The sequence below is a fragment of the Rhopalosiphum padi genome, chromosome 3 (assembly GCF_020882245.1).
Source record: "Rhopalosiphum padi isolate XX-2018 chromosome 3, ASM2088224v1, whole genome shotgun sequence".
NCBI classification, from domain to species: domain Eukaryota; kingdom Metazoa; phylum Arthropoda; class Insecta; order Hemiptera; family Aphididae; genus Rhopalosiphum; species Rhopalosiphum padi.
The window spans coordinates 21282511-21301570 of NC_083599.1; the positions used below are offsets into that span (position 1 = coordinate 21282511).

Consider the following 19060-nt stretch of genomic DNA (forward strand, 5'->3'; position numbering starts at 1 on the left):
TGTAATTGCCACAATGTCATATCACAATGATAATATTCTACAAAGGGTGATATTATTTAAAAGCGAAATAATTGATAAGCGTTCAACACTCACTTTTTTTGTTTTCTCGAACGTCCATTCGATGGTTGGTGGTGGGTTGCTGTCCACGTCACATATAATTGTTACATAACTTCCGAAATCCGCTTGAACGTTTTTCGGTCGATTTTTGAACTGAGGTTTATCTGCATGGAACAAAAAAAAAAAAAAAACAATAAATTAAAATGTTTTAATTGTATGAACGTTTTATATATAGTAGGCTGTTTTTGAATAAATTGTAAGTATGCAAGTGCTCGGGCTAAGTAGGTAACACGGAATAATAGCAACCTCGTGAGCGACGAGACAATTAATACAACGATTTCGTTTCTAAAATATTGTCATAATAACTGAATCCCTAGCTAACGCCGATTTTGAGAACATAATATTATTAAACTGCTGCTATGCTGTAGCGGTGTGACCAACGCATCGAGTGAAAATACCAACTTGGAAAACTTTTAAACGATATTTGTTGACAAGTTTGCATGTAGATTAGAATATTACCTAAACTGGTAGGTATTATTAGCATCTCGGGTGAACAGCGGACTATCAGACTATCATCACCCGCAATGCCATCATTTAAAAATCACTGACCACTGACCTACGTGTCAAGTGCTATGTGTATATGGTCAATCATGTTATTTATGTTTATAATTAATGTTTGTAATTATACATAACGATGTTGTCATCAGCTTTAATAATTTTTCTCGTTGTCGCACGACCGCGATCGCTGGCCGTGTTTACTATTAATATTATTAATAATCGCTGTATAGCGACGGATAACGTTTATTGACAACGACGCCGACGAAGTTCACAACGGTTCAAGTGTAATAAATTTGAAAACTCTCGATGATGTACAGATAGTTTTTTTTTTTAAAAAAAATGTTGTCGATCACGATGACTTCATATTATTATTCGTTCGTCGCGTATGGGTACAATAAAATAATATACAAGCGTCGAAACGTTGATAATTAAATTTTTTTTCACCATCGGACCACCTACAGAATATATATACATATATATTTGCGTGTTATTATTATTATTACATTACAGAGGTCGCGGACGTGTGCGGTACACGAATTCAGCTTTGCGTAATTAAAAACTAGTAATTAAAATGTGGTTTTGATAAAAAAAAAAAAAAACGTAAATGTGAAAAAAATCTGAATCGTAAAACCAGCACTGGCGAGAATCCACTCTAATTTCCTGGGGACCGCGACCGGCACGACGAGCTCTCGGACGCGTAATACGTGTTTAATACACACGCACGCCACACAAAAAACGCCTGCGGTCAATTATTAAACACATTTGCAATTTATTATTAATATTATTTACGTTACATTATACACGAACAGGTAGGTACACGACGAGCAGGTGTATTAATATTAGTTGATAATTTGATATTATCGTGGAGTGTCTACAGCGATGTCGTTTTGTAAAATGTCCTACGATGAATTGGCACCGAAACATCACATAATAATATGCAAGGACACTTAACACAAAATATATCATCAACAAGGATTTCCTATAGTAGCTCAGTATTTATTATGTTGCTAGACCGTTAACGTTTTTATATGCCTGATTTTACCAGGACCCATGTGGAGATTTTTATAGTTCCGAGAGAGCGGGACGTTCCAAATTTGACGACAGAACCAGCAAATTGTCTAATTTCAAATATTTTGAAAAATTTACAAAATTCTAATTTGTTATTTTTTGCTTTAATTTCTCTGTCGTGTTTGAGGGGAGATTTCAATTTTTTCGCTAACACTGGCATTTTAATTTTCCGTCATGCCACTCGCCCTATTCCATCGCCATTTTGAATATTTCATACACACGCAAGCTCAAACAAAACTAAATGAGCATACGTGCGCATGAAAAACGCCTGCGGAGAATGAATTAAACGCATTCCAACACATTTAAGAATATTATTATTACATGTACTATTATCGTTATTATATTTACAATATTATAATGTTAATTAATTGGAAAGTTTGTAACCCCAGTCCATTATTTAGTGCAAATATTTTAATGCTGTGATATATAATACGGCTTGATGATCTTTCGTGTGCCACGACTATCAAAAGAAAAATAATAATGCGAAAAAACTTTATAGTTTTTAATTATTTTAGTTAAAAATGATTGTCGACTTTCCAAATTATTTTACACTGTGTATAGGTTGAGTAGGTTTATGCTACGTAATTTTCGAGTGTCCGTGACATTGATAGTACGTATTACAGGTATAATAAATGTCAGTAATCTTTGCACTTATTACGCGACGTATATTTGTGTAATCTGTCTGAACGCCTACACCTCTACACTAATTTTACAAGACAATTTTGGTGATTTTGCAGAAAAAAATTGTTTAATATACTTTGTGAACGTGTTTTTTTAATTTTAAAATCAGATGCGAATAATATACTTTTTAAAAAAAAAATTGATGTACCTATTATCGTAACGAATATTCAAAATAATATTATTTTTTTTTAATGATGAACTATATAGTGGTCTAAACCGTTCGAGAGATATCGTTCCTGCCTATATTTTACTCTGTTCTTCTAAAATGTTTAAATATGATAATTATAATATTTCAAAACCGCAACAATATATCTATCAACTTAAAGAATTGTTTGGGTATCGCTGTGATGTGGAGTTTAATAATAATTGGATCGCGTAGAGCAATAATGTAAGACGACGAAGACTTAATTATGATATTATATTATACATTTACATGGGGGACGCGTATCTAAGTAAGATACATCGTACGTCTGCCCAAGTCATGGTTATTCCGCCGGAGCACAAGTAACTATTTGTTTATATCGAAATTTAAAAAAAATTAACTACTGTTTCCATAAAAATGATCCCGAATCGCGTGGGTGGTTTTAGAAATAAAACTAAACGTCTGTTTAAAACAAATTTGGTGTCTATGAAATGTTGTCGGTTCCCATTTTCTTAATACGACCGTGAGTCAGATGAGTTCATCACAATATTATAGATACTGCACATAACGATTGATTTTGTAGCCATGATCACGTTATAAAAATCGCCGTGCACCGGTTATGGAGAAAAAACGCACGATGTTAGTTAGAATAATTGTATGCATACTATATACTATATTCTACAGGATGTTTTATATAACTTGCCCACGAACTAAATCGATTTCGTACGAATAGTTTTTTTTTCAATTAGGGATTAAACTTTGTGTACTAAGGATAAAATCCCGTGATTAAAGGTTCAGAAAATATATAGGTATAAGAACTATGAAAGTTTAAAAATTATATTGATTAAAACTATTCTATTCACATTTAAAATTTTTTTTTAATTATCAAAATGTAATGAGTGCTAGATAAAAACTAAATCTATGCTGCATGTTTTATATGTGAAACAGTTATTTTAAGAACTGTTTTCATAAATATCTACTCTTAAATACAATATACATAGCACGTAGGTACATATTAAAATTACTCAGAAATTTCTCGTTAAAATTCCAATTTAGATTATAAACATTTTCAATAAAATTACATACCTATAAGGCTATAACAGTAAAATGAGGTTTTTAAAAACAGAAGTATTTGTATGACATAGAAAATCCCTTAAATTAAAAAATAATTCTAAGTATTTGAAAACCCAATTGCACATTTAAAATATCTACGAATCAGAATTTGAATAAATAGATTATAAAAAAGAAATGAGCATCATGGTTGGTGAATCATTCTGTATGTATAGTATAGTCAGCCGTGTCGATGAAACAAAAACCTATTAATAATATATATATATTATATTATATAATGCTCGATATCGCCTATCAATATTATTATGGCAGCATGTCCGGTAATTGTACTGCGACGGTGACTGGGAAATGTTACGGTTTCATGAATATATATTTTTATTATTATACGGTGGGTCTTTTCTGTGGAGACGTGTGCGCAGGGAACTCGAAAAAATTTTCATCGTTTCGTAGTCACGTCATCGTAAAATAATAAAAATAATATGTATTAAATTATAGAGAAAAAAATATAATAGGTATTAAAACTCATCGTCGCGACTTGCGACAGGACGACCGTAATTATAATATAATATATTTTATAAAATAAAGATATTTATACAGGGTGTCTTTTGTTGCGGAAAGTTCGATTTTGTATTTGATTTTTTCTGGAGCTTGAAATTGTTTTGTTAAATCATCCAGACTCCATTAAAAACTAGTTACAGACCACTGCTGTATATATATACTATATAGGTGCATTAATTAGGTACTTATTCAGGCCCTAATACACATTTTCGAAAGTGTTTCTCACGAGCAATGTTTATGAACAAATTGGTATGCCTACTTATTTCATGTATGTATTAGTATTTATACATGTTTCGTGTATATATAGTCATGGCGCAAAAATATATGTTCTGAAGTCGATCTGCGACGACAGTGTCGTAATACTAAATCAGAGCTAAATGATTGTAACATTTATTATGTACACATAGGTTAAAGTTGTTCAGAGCCGGGTGGTTTTGTGATGACGAGGGCGTTATGTCAGAAAATACTGTTTTATCGGTGGAAAATGAAAATATAAGAAAACCGTTCAGCTCGCACAGAACGGCTCTACAGTCTATGACCTCTCTACACTATAGATTATTCGCCAGGCGTACACCCATTCACCCTCATACCACGCACACATTAACAAATATATTTATTAAAAACTATATGATTTTTGAAATTTTTAAACATGCTAATATTTTATCTTACTAATTATAACCGGAATATGTTTAAAAATTATAAAATTATTATAAATTAATACAATAAATTATTATGCTTTTAAAATCATCGTAACCCTAAATCCTCAAAACTTTGTTCTGTGATTTTTTTTTATCTTATAAGTACTTATAATTATTACGATACATATTATGTACCTATAGTAATTGTATAATAGTAGAGCCTTTTAATTCAATACACTAACAATGTGAAAAATATCATAAACATTATCAATAACATTCATTAGTACAGGAAAAATAAATTATTTTTAATATGATTTAAAAATATCAATGAATAATTAAAAAAAAAAAAATAATAATTATATATTTTGTAAGAAAAAAACATTATGCAAATTGCATAAAAAAATGACACAATTTTTCCGGGAATCAACTTAACATCAAGTTAATTTTACATCAGTATACGAGAACTATATATACTTGTATCGGAGCTTTTGCTGAAAATATTATTATATGACATTATAGTAGAGCCTACAATAGTCATACCTACTCGAATTCTTAATATTAAATTCAAATTCAAACAAATTGCTTTCAGGAATAATTTTTATTATAGAAAGAAGAAGCGACACAAAAAACAACCACTCAACGCAATAATTTTACAGAGCTGAGTATCCGTGCATACTAACTTACGGTATAATATGTAGATATATATGTATAGTGTACGCGTATAATACTGTGTACACCATAGAACACGTATAATGTATATATTATGTCGTATATGATCGAATGTCGAATGAATAATATCGGTTTCACGCAATGCACACACGTGATGTCCACACTACGCGCGTATACGCCCGCATCTGTTTAAGCTCTGAACGTGAATATTTGTAGTAATATATTATACACTATAAAGTACTACGCGAGACGATAATGTTATGATAGTATTATATTATAATATTTGTGTGACAAAAACCATCGAAATTTGAACAAAACCGTCGCGTCTCGATAGTTTCACACGATTCGCATATAAACTGCGTGCGAGACGCATAAATAACATAATATAATACGCATCGTATTAATATAATATTATTATTACGACGAATCTACTGTAATCGTGACACGGCGACTCGATGTTACCTATGTTATATTATTTTTATCACGAATCAAATGCCCATGAGGCCATGAATACCTATCATAATAATGTTTGACGTTGACCACCGCCTATATATAAATATCGGATTAGGTATAATTTATTGCGATCAAACACCACAAAGTCTCACCGTGGTTTTATTTACAACAAAATTTGAACAAGCAGGTGCTTCTAACTCACGACTGTCGAATTGTATTTTTTTAAATGAAAAAATTTAATTTAATTTTTAAAATATACCTATTTATATAGTACGAAATATTCAATATAAAAAATATTTAAACTTTCTATTTATTTTTTTTAATAACAGTGCATTATGTGTTTTTTTGTCTTACTGACGCATAATATGGAAAATTCAACAGACACTCGTCAGAAGAATTCGTTTTACTCTGGTTATTTTTAATATTAGAAAGATAATAGACCTGTAATAAAATTCAAAGGTAAGAATATTACCTAGGGCGCATCGTATGTTTCTTTTGTTATTTTAATTTTGAAGCAAGTCATGCGAGCATTTTAGAACCATACATTTTTAAATGTTCATATAGCTTATGTTGTATCAAAATAATTAAAATATCAAAAATGCCTAATATGGGACCTTGGATAAATATTATTTTTACTAATAATATACATCGATTAATTCATTCATAATAAAGTCAAATGGATTATTTTGAACGTTTAACATGTCATTAAAATGCACTATCGCTGTCATATATTATTATCTACATCGTAGAATTGATGAAAAATAATCAATAAGACTTTTTATAATATGATGTGTTACCTACTATATAAATCGTTTATAAAATATCTTATATGCGATTAATAACTGTATATAATATGATACGAACTACCATTCAAAAAATTCCCTATGTAAGCAACTAGACGTGCGTATTAGTTTTCGTCATCTGGATATTTTTATTTTCTGAAGAGTAACAATATGCATCAACTATGTGTCACGTTATATTATTATCTTTGATGCCCAATGGTCGAGCAACACCATCAATTCCAATTGGTCGTGACTGCGACGAACTTTATACACACACATCAGTAGATTGAACGCGTAATTAACCTCAGTGATATTATTTCGGCGCAGACCTCCCGGACGGATAGTATGTCTTTCGCTCAAGCCCATTATTTTTCTTTTATCGTTAGTATTATATTTTTAATTCGCCCAGCGCAAGTCGTATCATTTTTTAGTGTTTTTATACGCCGCGCATGATACTTGTCATTCGTACAACACGATGGTAGTCAGCTGTCATACCAGACACACATGCATATCATCCACACAAGGTTTACAGAGCACTCGAAATGTAATATAATAGTATATAATCGATGCCTGTGACGTAAGAGTTGCGCGGAATTTAGCTCCAATTTTTGAGGCTGCGGGTACACGTCATCGAACAAGGATTTTACGACGAAGAAGTCACAATAAAGAAATTAATATATTATTGTGTGTGGTAACTCATCATCGCAGCTAAAACTGACTTACGAGTATATAGGTACTATATACCCAAACATATCTTAATATGCTGTTGGTGTACGCGCCGTGATCGATCACAAATCTAGATCGCGCGGTCTCCGCAGCATCATAAAATAATACATGTTATGCCAACGACGTACAAAATATTATATACAATAGGTGCTATCTATAATATATTATATCCGTAATGTCTGCGGAGCGTGAAAAAAAGATATCAGAAAAAAAGTGTTTTCAACAAAGCACAATTCGATTTAAGAGATAGTTATGTAATGTAATATATGAAAAGCCAAATCGACAGAACTTCGCTTACGAAATCCGCACAAGACGTAACGTGCGATTATTAATTTAATTTTGTCAATGTTCGCCACGGATGAATGCGAATAGCGTATTCGATTTACTACACGTATAGATATATAATAGTAAGCAGTGGGTACATAAGTCGCCGCTGCAGCCGTCTAGAACACGTGTAAATGTCGTCATCGTTTCGAAACGCACTGCACGTGAGTACATGTGTTACATCCCGTACGTGTAGTATACGTATATATACAACGCGTCGGTCTTCTCTGTTACGTGACATTTAGATTTTATTGCTTGCAGTGTAATAATATGTATATACGGCAAAGGAAAAGCACGAGAAAAAAATGATATAGAAATAGAAATTCAAGAACCTAGTGCTCTCGAGCTGCAGACGGCGACCTGCGATGAACCACGGTAGCGAGTTTTAAAATATCAAAGTATATTGTCTGCTTTTGATTACAATACTCGAGTATCTCAAACACTCACTTAATATTTTAATGTAACATAATTATATCATACGAATACGTGTGTTTGCGGTGCTTCATATATGAGATACAATTTTCTTAAAACGCCGTTGCGTATATGTATTTCAAAATCAAATATACCAAACGAGTATTATATAGTATTTTGTTTAGATTAATTTACAAACAGCTGTTTTGAAGTCTAGATTTAGTGCATGTGACCGTGTCACTCTAAACCAAACAAACTAAAATTTAAATACGTTCAACATTCACGAAATTCAAAAGTTGACATTTTTAGAAAATAAAAATATTCATCGAACTTGTATTTAAAATTTAAAAATCTAAATTGTTCCACAGTAAAACACATAAAAAATGGAGCCTACAGTTACAAATAAAATTATATAATAAATGTATGTAATATGTGTTTATTAAATATTATAAAAAGAAAATTTTGGTAAAATGATGTAGTTTGCTGTTAACATAGCATTTCTCTGTAGGTAAAATTCCACACACCGTGATCAACGGAGATAAGAAATACTTTCAAGCTGAGTATCTTATGCAAATTTTTAAAATTGGTTTGTAAAATATGAAATTAGACTAATGAAAGGTCATGTATTTTCTCTGGCTCACAATTTACACATGGTCAACGTAACTTCGTTTTTTTTTTCAAGCGACAACCTTATTATTTTTTATATAATATTCGAATTGGTTACATCATTTTTTAAAGTACTTCGATATAATATCTCGTATAGTCGTATTCTACGGATTCAAAATTGACCAAATAAGAGTTTATTTTTATTCATATAGGTACATTTTGTTCAAAGCATTGTGATACGATCAGAGTTCATTATAATCTGAAGTTTTTTTTATCAATAATTATTTTTTTTAATATTATTAAGAAAATAAATATTTTTCCCGAAAATTCAACCGGAAATTTAATTTTAAATAGTTTTCATTCAGTTAATTATTGGTTTAGAATACAAATTTGATATTCTTAAAATTACTTTGAAAAGCTTAACCTAATTTGCAGCTTTAAAATGAGGGATTACGATAAAAAATAGTAAAAATATACCTATGTATTTTTTAGGAAAATATTTTTCTAACAAGTTAAAATTATGTAAAAAAAAAAAGTTGTTAATGAAATAATGAGAGTCTTGCGTTCAATGGATTACCCCATATCCAGTATTATAATAATAAGTAATAATTGTATATAATAAGGTATACTTACATAATATGTTCAACGCTTTAGATTCCTCGGTTTTTTCCACGGAGTTTTGCGCCTCGCACCTGACCAACGAATTGTGCAGCCTTCTGGTTATGTTAAACAGCCACAATTCAGATGTGACTTCACTCAGCGCGAACTGATCGTTGACGAACCACCGGTATGACACATCCGGTGGGTTGGCTTTCGTCAGACACAAAAACTGCACGTCTGACCCTTCGACCAGCTTCCTCGACGTCCCGGCAATGGTCAGCGTTATCTGCGAAATGACAGATGTTAAACATCAAATAATAACACGCGCGTTGAACAATTATTATTTATCGAAACGTCGGTAGAATATTATATGTGTTGCGTCAACGATGACCTGTCACGCAGTTTTTTTTTGCGATCACGGTTTTCGCGACAACGAGTATTACTAGCATTAGGTACCTTTATAATATAATATTATTATTTCTCCTTTGAAATAAGAGCCCGCTGTTCTTCGACTGGTCGAAGTCGGCAGCGAACTTTAAAATTAAACATTATATCCACCGCACAAAACGCGCGATATAGTGCATTTGTGTAGATTAATCGATTAAAGTTTAAAGTTGAAATATTTTGTGTTTCTTTCTTCTTTTTTTTTTGTAAAAGTTAAAATTGGATTTAATTTTATATATTATTATTTAAACGTTGTATAGTAGTTTTCAACAGCTGGACGAACTCAACACCAATGCAAACTTTAATCGGGTACCGAAATTCACGCAGATAAGCGACCGGGTAAAATAAGGCAACAACTACAAGATAGTAAATATCGAAAAATCACGAGATGTATTTTGTTTTTGCATTTTGAAGTTAATCGTATTAATAAAATATTTATATAATAATATATCATAAAATATAGCGTGTATATATATATAGAGGGTATATTAAATATTTGTATATTTTAAGTAAATATATTAGGTATATATAAGCATATTTAACTATACCCGTTTGAAATTCGATTTTTATACACACACAATGACACAGTGCTCAGGAACTATGTTCTGATATTTGGAATACGAAATCAAAAATTCATGAGATTATTCAATTATGTAAAAACTAAACATTTATACCGATAAAAAAACAATAAAAATGTGTTAAAAACATATTTTCAAAAACGTTAATACTTTTCAAGAAAATGAACAATGAACAATGTTTACTGGCGATGTAAAAGAATTTACCCTGTATATCATAATAATATATACAGTCTGACATTTACATACTATAATACCGGTGTGTAAGTTATTGATTAAACGAAAGAAAACGGGATGAGATAAAAAAAAAAAAAGCTCTCTGCTCGTTGATAAAATATTTATCAGAAATAATATTGCGCGAGTATACGCACTAGGGTTAGGTTAGACACCTCCTATACAATATTATATACGTATGCGTATATATTATATAAAGCATACACCTCCTGTGATATCACCGCTCCGTAATTAGCGTAATGGCGCGGAATTAGAAATAAAAAAAAAAACAACCTAAATAAAACCGTCAGTATATGCTTTAATAATATTATACGTACCTACGTGTAATATATGTGTATATACGATTTAAATATTGTATTATATTTTTCGGGTCTACGTCCAATATGTGTACAGGTATAATATAATTGGAGGTGAATGCGAAGAGTAGACTACTTTGTTACCTATTTATATACACGTATATAGTGCAGTATGTGTTCGATTTTTATAATAACGTCATGCACAAAACGAGTGATCGGAAATAATAATTAGATCCTCTCGCCGCGGCATATTATAACGCGTACGGAATCCTACCATATAATAATACGCCACTCGATCACGCGGTCGATAGATTATATATATTATATTGTACCTATATGTATATAGCTATGGTATTGAAGCGGTAAACGCGGTGGTCGCAATAAGATATATTATGTTGTAGATACGTACATACTACATGTATATATATAAAATACAATGTTATTGCGTATATCGGAAAATTACTATTTTTCGATTTCAACCGTATAGTCCAGTCATAGCCGTCAGCAATACATTACACGGAGTGATTCACCAAGCATGCTCACCCCAATTTATTCATTTAACGTTGTTCAAAATCTGATTTTTAGAATTTTTAAATACGCTTTAAGCCTTTAAACCATATTTTCAAATTCTTGATACGCTTTATACTACTCATTGAGGAGTGTAACTCTCCTTCTTCTATTGTAAATTATTTTTAGAGTAAACTTCAGGATACTCTTTAACTCTTAAGTAATACAAATGTCTTAGAGCATATTTAAATATTCCAAGAAATCAGATTTTCAACAAATGCAATATAGAAGTAAAAAAGGGTGAACATGCTTGTTGAATCGCCAAATTATTTGCGTTTAAGTATTATGCATATAATAATATTATAATTATGATAGCCAATAGATCTGGTCCTATCCGTCGTGGCAGTATAGTGCGCATAATAATATAGTCGCGGTCTGGTATTATTATTTTTTTTTTTCATCGTCTGCGTCGTCCCGGACTCAATATGCATTCACACGCGCATTCGTCGTCGTGGCCTGTGTCCCCGCTTCCCTCTACACGTCGTCGGCATGATGTGAGAACGGAAAAAGAAACCCAAATAGGGAAACGGCGGCGCTGGTTGGAAAAGGGAGGGACAAAGTGGGAAAAAAACCGAAAAGAAACAATAACTGGTATATATAATATGAGGTGGCGATGAAGGAGGAAGGGGGTACTCTGTGTTATTAAACATTGTCATTAATACATATAATATTATTATTTTACAGATATTACGACATGCGCGTTAAAATAATAATATATATATATACGAGGCGTAGTATGTGTCATATGGGAAGCGGAGAAGTCCGCTCGTACACTGCACATGTGCCTGCAGCGGGGATACTCGACGTCGGAATCTCCCGGACCGCGCGGGGTGAATGTATTCGACGACGACGACGACGAAAAAAAATCCGAAATTATATAACATAATAACGATATTATATACATGTACACGCGATACCCTGCAACAGTCGTCGTCTGTCTGCCAGCCGCGATTACGGCTAACAACGCGGCGCACATATTACACGACGTCGACGGTGATGATGATTTTTTTTTCCTTTCGGTTTTTCGACTCGGGCGGAACACGGCGACGTTTTTAATGAGATAATATGCGCGCGCGTCATTCTTTTAATGGCTATACACAGCTACACATAATATATTCTAATATACGTATTATTATGGTAATATATTATATATTATTATACGCGTGTATTTGGTAAACCGCACTTATTACGACGACCACAGTGGCGACCCAGACGCGACTATATCGGTTTTTTTAGAAAAAAAAAAATTATTTATTTATTTATGACAGTCTACAGTGCACCGTTCTTCTCCCCCGATAATTTCATTTTACATTTTTTCCCTCCTATTTTCGATAACCCGACGATACGCGCGCGTGTGTGTGCAGTTTCGGACGAAAAAACGGAGACGAAATGATGGTCTTGTATTATATAATATATCTAATATATTATAATATACAACGTTTTACACAAATTATGGTTTTGAAGATTCGTGCGTGCTCGCGACTCTGTAACCGCAAAGTGAAAAACTAACTATTTTATTATTTACTTATTTTTTTCGTCTTTTCCCATTGAAACTAATATTGAAAATATATCAGAGCTCCTTATTAACGTGTGTTTCGATATACGAGGACAATTTGTACATATATTTTGTGCAATAAATAACTAAATGCAGATGAGACTAAAACTTTTACGTGTTATTATTTAAACCGCACACGAAACGTATACAATAACAACGATATTAGAATACGAACGAACCTTTTGTTGAAAAATTATCAATTATGTTTAATAGACATTTTGAAGTCTTATTTGTTTGCACCCTAACCGAAAAAAACCTATTAGAGAAACTGCAGGCACAATGCAGAGACTGAATTGCACAGGGTTTTTTAGTTATTATTATTAAAACATTTTTTAAAGCTCTACAGCTACGGAAGCCATTATTGATGCATCTATTATACCTATTCCTTCCACCGTTAACGATTTCGTCTGTCTTCGATCCTCGTCAATCTAACCGTAAGCTTTCCCGCATCAGTAGACACTGCAGCTATCCGCGGTCTACCCCAGCCTATTAGATTTCAACATCCCAATTTTTCCGTCGTACATACAGGTACATTCCCGATTTCAGGTTTAGCGTGGAATCGCATAATATACGCATAATAAACGTAATATATTTATTAGGATTTATCTCGCAAACACCTGCAGATGTATCGGCTCGTCATCGTTTTTCGTCGAATTGATAAAATATATACCAGTGAAATCATTCGTACAAGTAACGGGTTATTTTCTATCTACTCGTCGCCTATCCATATTATTACGAGCATAAATTATATTGTATATATATATATATAGACTGTGGCGTAATAGGTAGACGTAGTCCTGCGCGGACCGGTATACACATAAGAATATTACATTTTAATTTAGGCCGATACTGCTGCGCATCAGCAGCAAAGTAATAATAATAATAATAATAATAATCGTACTACATTATATCATTATATATTATAATATGATATCGCTGGAGTATATTATAGGTAGCCAATCGTCGGGTAATTTTTTTTTCCATTGTGCGTTTCACGGCGTCCCGGCGGCGGAAGATGGGTACATAATATATATATATATATGTGGGGATCCGACAAATTACATTATCACAGCCATTGTTTTCGTTGCGCGCGACGTGATGGACATGTGGGTAGGTCGCTGTCGACCTACTACACACGTATCGTACCGCACTCGTGTAATATACACACATAGGTATACATAATAATAGCGTCTCCGCGGTAATGACACGCTGTCGTCACTCGCTCGAATTGTTCACGTAGTATCTACGGCGATATTGAAATACGTGCTGTACAGTGCAGTTGCGACGGTTGTTCCGACTCCCGCGGATGGTCGTGCGAGCAGGTCGACGACGTGTACTATTACACGTCATAATATAATATTATTGTACATCGCGGGAAGAAGGAGTTACGCGCGGGGCACGGGTGGGCGGTACGGGCAGGTTTTTATTATTATTGTTTTAATGAGGATCGTGGAGGATCGCCGGGAGAGAACGTATCATATTATTTTAATGTGTATGGGGAAATAACATCATATTTTGTATAAGTAGCCCGATAATATTCGACGCGCCGTATATTAGCCATAATACATCGGAGGCACGTCGTACACGTTATTACCTAGCTATATTATATTATATTGTATATTATAATATAATATAATATATTTTAATTATACGCACTGAAACTATCGTATCGCGACAGGTGATTTATACGGATCGCGAACCGAAATCGGATTTTCGACGCGTTTATTGATTGCTGCAGCAGTGCACATAATATCGTATCCAGCACGTTAAATCGATTTTAAATAGTTCTCAATATCGGACGTCATAAATATTACTAGGTAGGTGGTAACAACGTGATAACGCGTTATATTATATTGTTATTATGTCTATAGTGTCTATCGTAAGTTATATTATAGCGATTAACTATTATAGTGTCCTTAACTATATTATATGTTAACGTTTCGGTCACGAGTTTAATATTACCAATATTAATAAATGGCTGGTACGTTCAGATGCGCGGACACATATTACAATCGTTATTGTTTATAATTAACTATACAATATAATATATAATAAGCGATTTAGACAAAAAGCGTATAGTCCCTCTATGTATTATACCTGTATGAAATCGGCACGGTGCAGACCGAAATGCTTTATTTTATCGTCACGTATAGTTACATAATATATAATAATAATATTAATGACACGTCAAAGGGATTAATCGCACGGTGAAACGCTCGAGTTAGTTGAAAATGTTTAAATAATAGAAATTATATTCGTATGAGGGGGACCTACATAATGAATGTTATAATCCACAGATTATTCGTATTTTTTTCGATTTTTTGACGTCGCCGCTCCATCACGATATTATTATAATAATATTTATACAACGCTTAAGTATATATACTTCCACCGCGCATGTTGCTCGCACGTCATATAATAATATGTAATAATATGTAAACATCACACGGCAACAAGTGTCAAAATAATAATAACAATATTATCATATTAAATAACACGCGTGCAACAAGTCGTATATACACGTACATAAACGATCGAAAGTGTACGTCAAAATAACTTGTCATTATTATCATTTATAAAATATATAATGAAATGCACATAAATATCTTATGATGTGGTAAGCGTATGTTTACAGTCGTGGTTGTGATGAGAAGGGTTGGGGTGCTGGTATCGCGTGTAATGAGGGTCAGATAGTTAAATCGGAAAAAATGTTACCAATATAGTATTAACAAATAACAACGATGACTTTTTCGACCGGGACACTCGGTTTTTTACGCGCGCGAGTATAGGACATACTCAAAGCCAAAATAATTGTAACCCGATGAAATGGTTAAATGTTTTTGAAAGTTGACATTGGCGGAGGCTCTGTACTGCCGGGTGACGAATGTGTACACCACGCCCCGAGAAATACATACGATGCGTGACATTGGGGAATTGGAGTTTTACGTAAATACTGAATTTTTGGTTATCAGTCATTAAAAGTTAGTAACATGCTGTCAAGTGAATCGGTAAGTCGCAGTTTAAACTGCTGTTTATTAAAATTTTGAAAATCTGACAGTTTGTAATATTATATATATAATATATATATTTATAGTTTGAATCGTTATTGAATGATACACAGAAAGTTATTGGAATATTTTTGTAAAAATTAATACGTAAAATATTTAGTATATTTTTCAAAAGAAGAAAAATATCCAACAGCATTAAAAAAAATGAATATTTTTTAATAAATTGAAAAAGTATATATTTAAGATAAAAATTTATATTAGTTTCATTTGGTCAATTTTAATTTTTTATGTTATTGTATCCAAGACAAAATTATTTAGAAAAATAGACCAGCGCTGCCGAATTTGTTAAAAAAAAAAAAAACTCTCATTGAAATCTAACGAAAAATCTGGTTGAAAAATTTAGTTAGCCCTAAATCACTGAACACATGAAAAGGTATGCGCTTACATTTTATATGACGATTGATGACAATAATTTTCAGTTTTTGTGCTTATAAAAAAGATTGCTCTTATTATATAAATTTAAAATATAAATTATTATTATTTATTTAAACTTAATTTTACAATTAGTTTCATTATTATTAATTACAAGGCCATTTTATCCGTAGTTTTTACAATTTTTTAACGACAACCTTGTTTATTATTAATTTCATAATCAAAATCTGAGTGCTTGACTAAACGATCAATATGTAAATATCGAATAGCGTGTAAATAATTTTCCATTTATAAGCATTTACAGTTTAATTGAACGGATAACATACTCTAGGTCGTATAATAGGGAACATTGTAAAATTTGTAGTACAATTCTCCACTATAATACTCCATTTAGAAAAATAATATTCAATATTACATGATATTATATATAATATATTATTAAGAATTTCGAAAATTATTTTAAATACTAGGAGCTATAGTTATTATAAAATAAAATAATATTAATAATAATTATAAAAAATGTAAAAATCTGTATAAAAAACGAATAACGAAAAATTATGATTTACCGCTATAAACACTTCAAACTACTTCACAACCTTTTTTTTTAACACTAAAATTGACTTGTAAAAATTATTGTAGCCTGTATAGTTCAATGAATCACCCTGAAAAGTATATTTTTAGCTTTTCAGGCAGGAATCATTTGAATAGAAGGGGTGTGCATATATATATATATATATATATACGCCTACTTAGAAACAATATTTTAAAATATGAATCTCAATGATATAATGATTACTACAACGATAATATTATTATAATTATATTAAACTTTTCGAATTGTACATATCTCCGTTGCTGTTAATTAAAATCTCCATTTCCCCTTTTGAATAATATAATACTAGACGCCCGCCACTGAACTTACGTACCTACATACACACAGACACATAAACATGCAGAGTATATTTTTGATAGGTACGTACACTATTCATGAATCCACGACAGCCGTGGCGTATAAAATACAGGGTGATTAATGGAGCATGATCATCCCCTTTTCTTCTTCAATAAAGTAGTTGTTCAAATTCTTGAGATTTGTTCGTACTATACTAAAGGAGTCACGTGGAGATACAAACTTCTGTTTTAAAAATAACAACCTTTTTTTTCTACCGTTAATGTTTTAGTGGGTATTGTTTTTTGAACATTTTTACGTGTCAGTATCAAAATTAGGACGAGTATTTTTTGTGTTATTAAGCTTTATGTACCATGGAAAAGAATCCATGATGATGGGTTTGTAACATATGGGAACTACGTTTAATTGAACATTTTTGTAATTAAAAAAAAATTGCAATTTGTAATAATGGTCCAATTATAAATACGGTGGATCCGATAAAATATTATAATATATTGTACATTTTTGTGAAACTATTTTTAAGGACTATTATCCTTATTATAAACATTTTAATAAATATTGGGAAACTATACTCGTTCGAATTTTGAATTGGGTAATGTTCGAAAACACTCTTCAATTAATCTTAATCATTTACAGTGAAAATTAGGGGTTTTTATTTGAAAAACAGAAGTTTTTATCGTACGGAATACTATTGTTAAGTGCGGTATACAATCTCAACAATTTCGTAATATGGTTTTTAAGTATATTTAAAATATTTAAAATCAGAATTTGAATACATAATTAAATGAAAAAATTGGGCTTGGTTAATCACTGCGTATAGTATCATCTACGTTGTGATGCTGCAGTGGTCGTACGCCCGTAGGTATTTAATGTGTTTATCATGGGAGGTATTATATGATTTATGATTAAGTCGTGACACAAATCGATCATTGCCCGGGCGTATCGTTATAATAATTTACGACTGTTTATCGTTCTGCATATTATCCGCAAACCTCCTTCACGCGTGCGTTTAAACGTATATATATTTGTAATATTGCGTTATTAATAATTATTATGTATAATAAATATATTATGGTCATGGGCGCAAAACGTATTATGTGCTGCCTGACACGCGAGCAAGAGCGTGGACGGATTTTCTTTCGATTATTATTTTATCAATCAATTAGAATTAATAGTGTTTTTCGCTATACTTTTACGGGGTAGATCATTTAACGTGTTTTACATAATCAAAATGTACATGATAATCCATTTTTTCTACTCATTTGAATGGCAACAATACATTATTAATTTTACGTTCTGAAGCAGAGAATTATTTCGAGTATTTCGATCTATTGACTAAAAATTCCGGACAAGTAGTTTATTATAGTTATATATAATACGTTTATAGATGAGCAGGGTAACGAACCAACATTTTTCTGAGTACTCCTGTAACACTCCAATCTTTTGCGTTTTGTCTAAGCTTAAAATACTTATAAGTTATAACTCATAAACTATTCGTTCGACATCTGATTTTTTTTTATACCAAACTAGATACACAAAAAAAAGTTCTGCTTTGAAATAAAGAACTTAAATTCACATTTTAAACAATGGTAATGATTAAGTATTTTAAAAAATATAGTCTTTGACGACTTGCAACTATGTGAAAGAAATATTTTGAAAAGCGTTAATCGTTTTTTAAATAATGAGTTTTTCTTTTAT

At 31.7% G+C, this 19060-nt stretch overlaps 1 protein-coding gene across 1 annotated transcript in view; it reads right to left on the reverse strand.

Annotated features, from left to right (window-relative positions):
- The window catches only part of LOC132923930 (irregular chiasm C-roughest protein), a 210958-nt gene that overhangs the window by 58369 nt on the left and 133529 nt on the right, over nucleotides 1-19060 (reverse strand). The window contains exons 5-6 of the mRNA XM_060987942.1: nucleotides 9378-9630; nucleotides 94-221 (exon numbers count right to left, since the gene is read on the reverse strand). Coding sequence (XP_060843925.1) covers nucleotides 94-221; nucleotides 9378-9630 — 381 coding nt within the window. The remainder of the gene's footprint in view (nucleotides 1-93; nucleotides 222-9377; nucleotides 9631-19060) is intronic.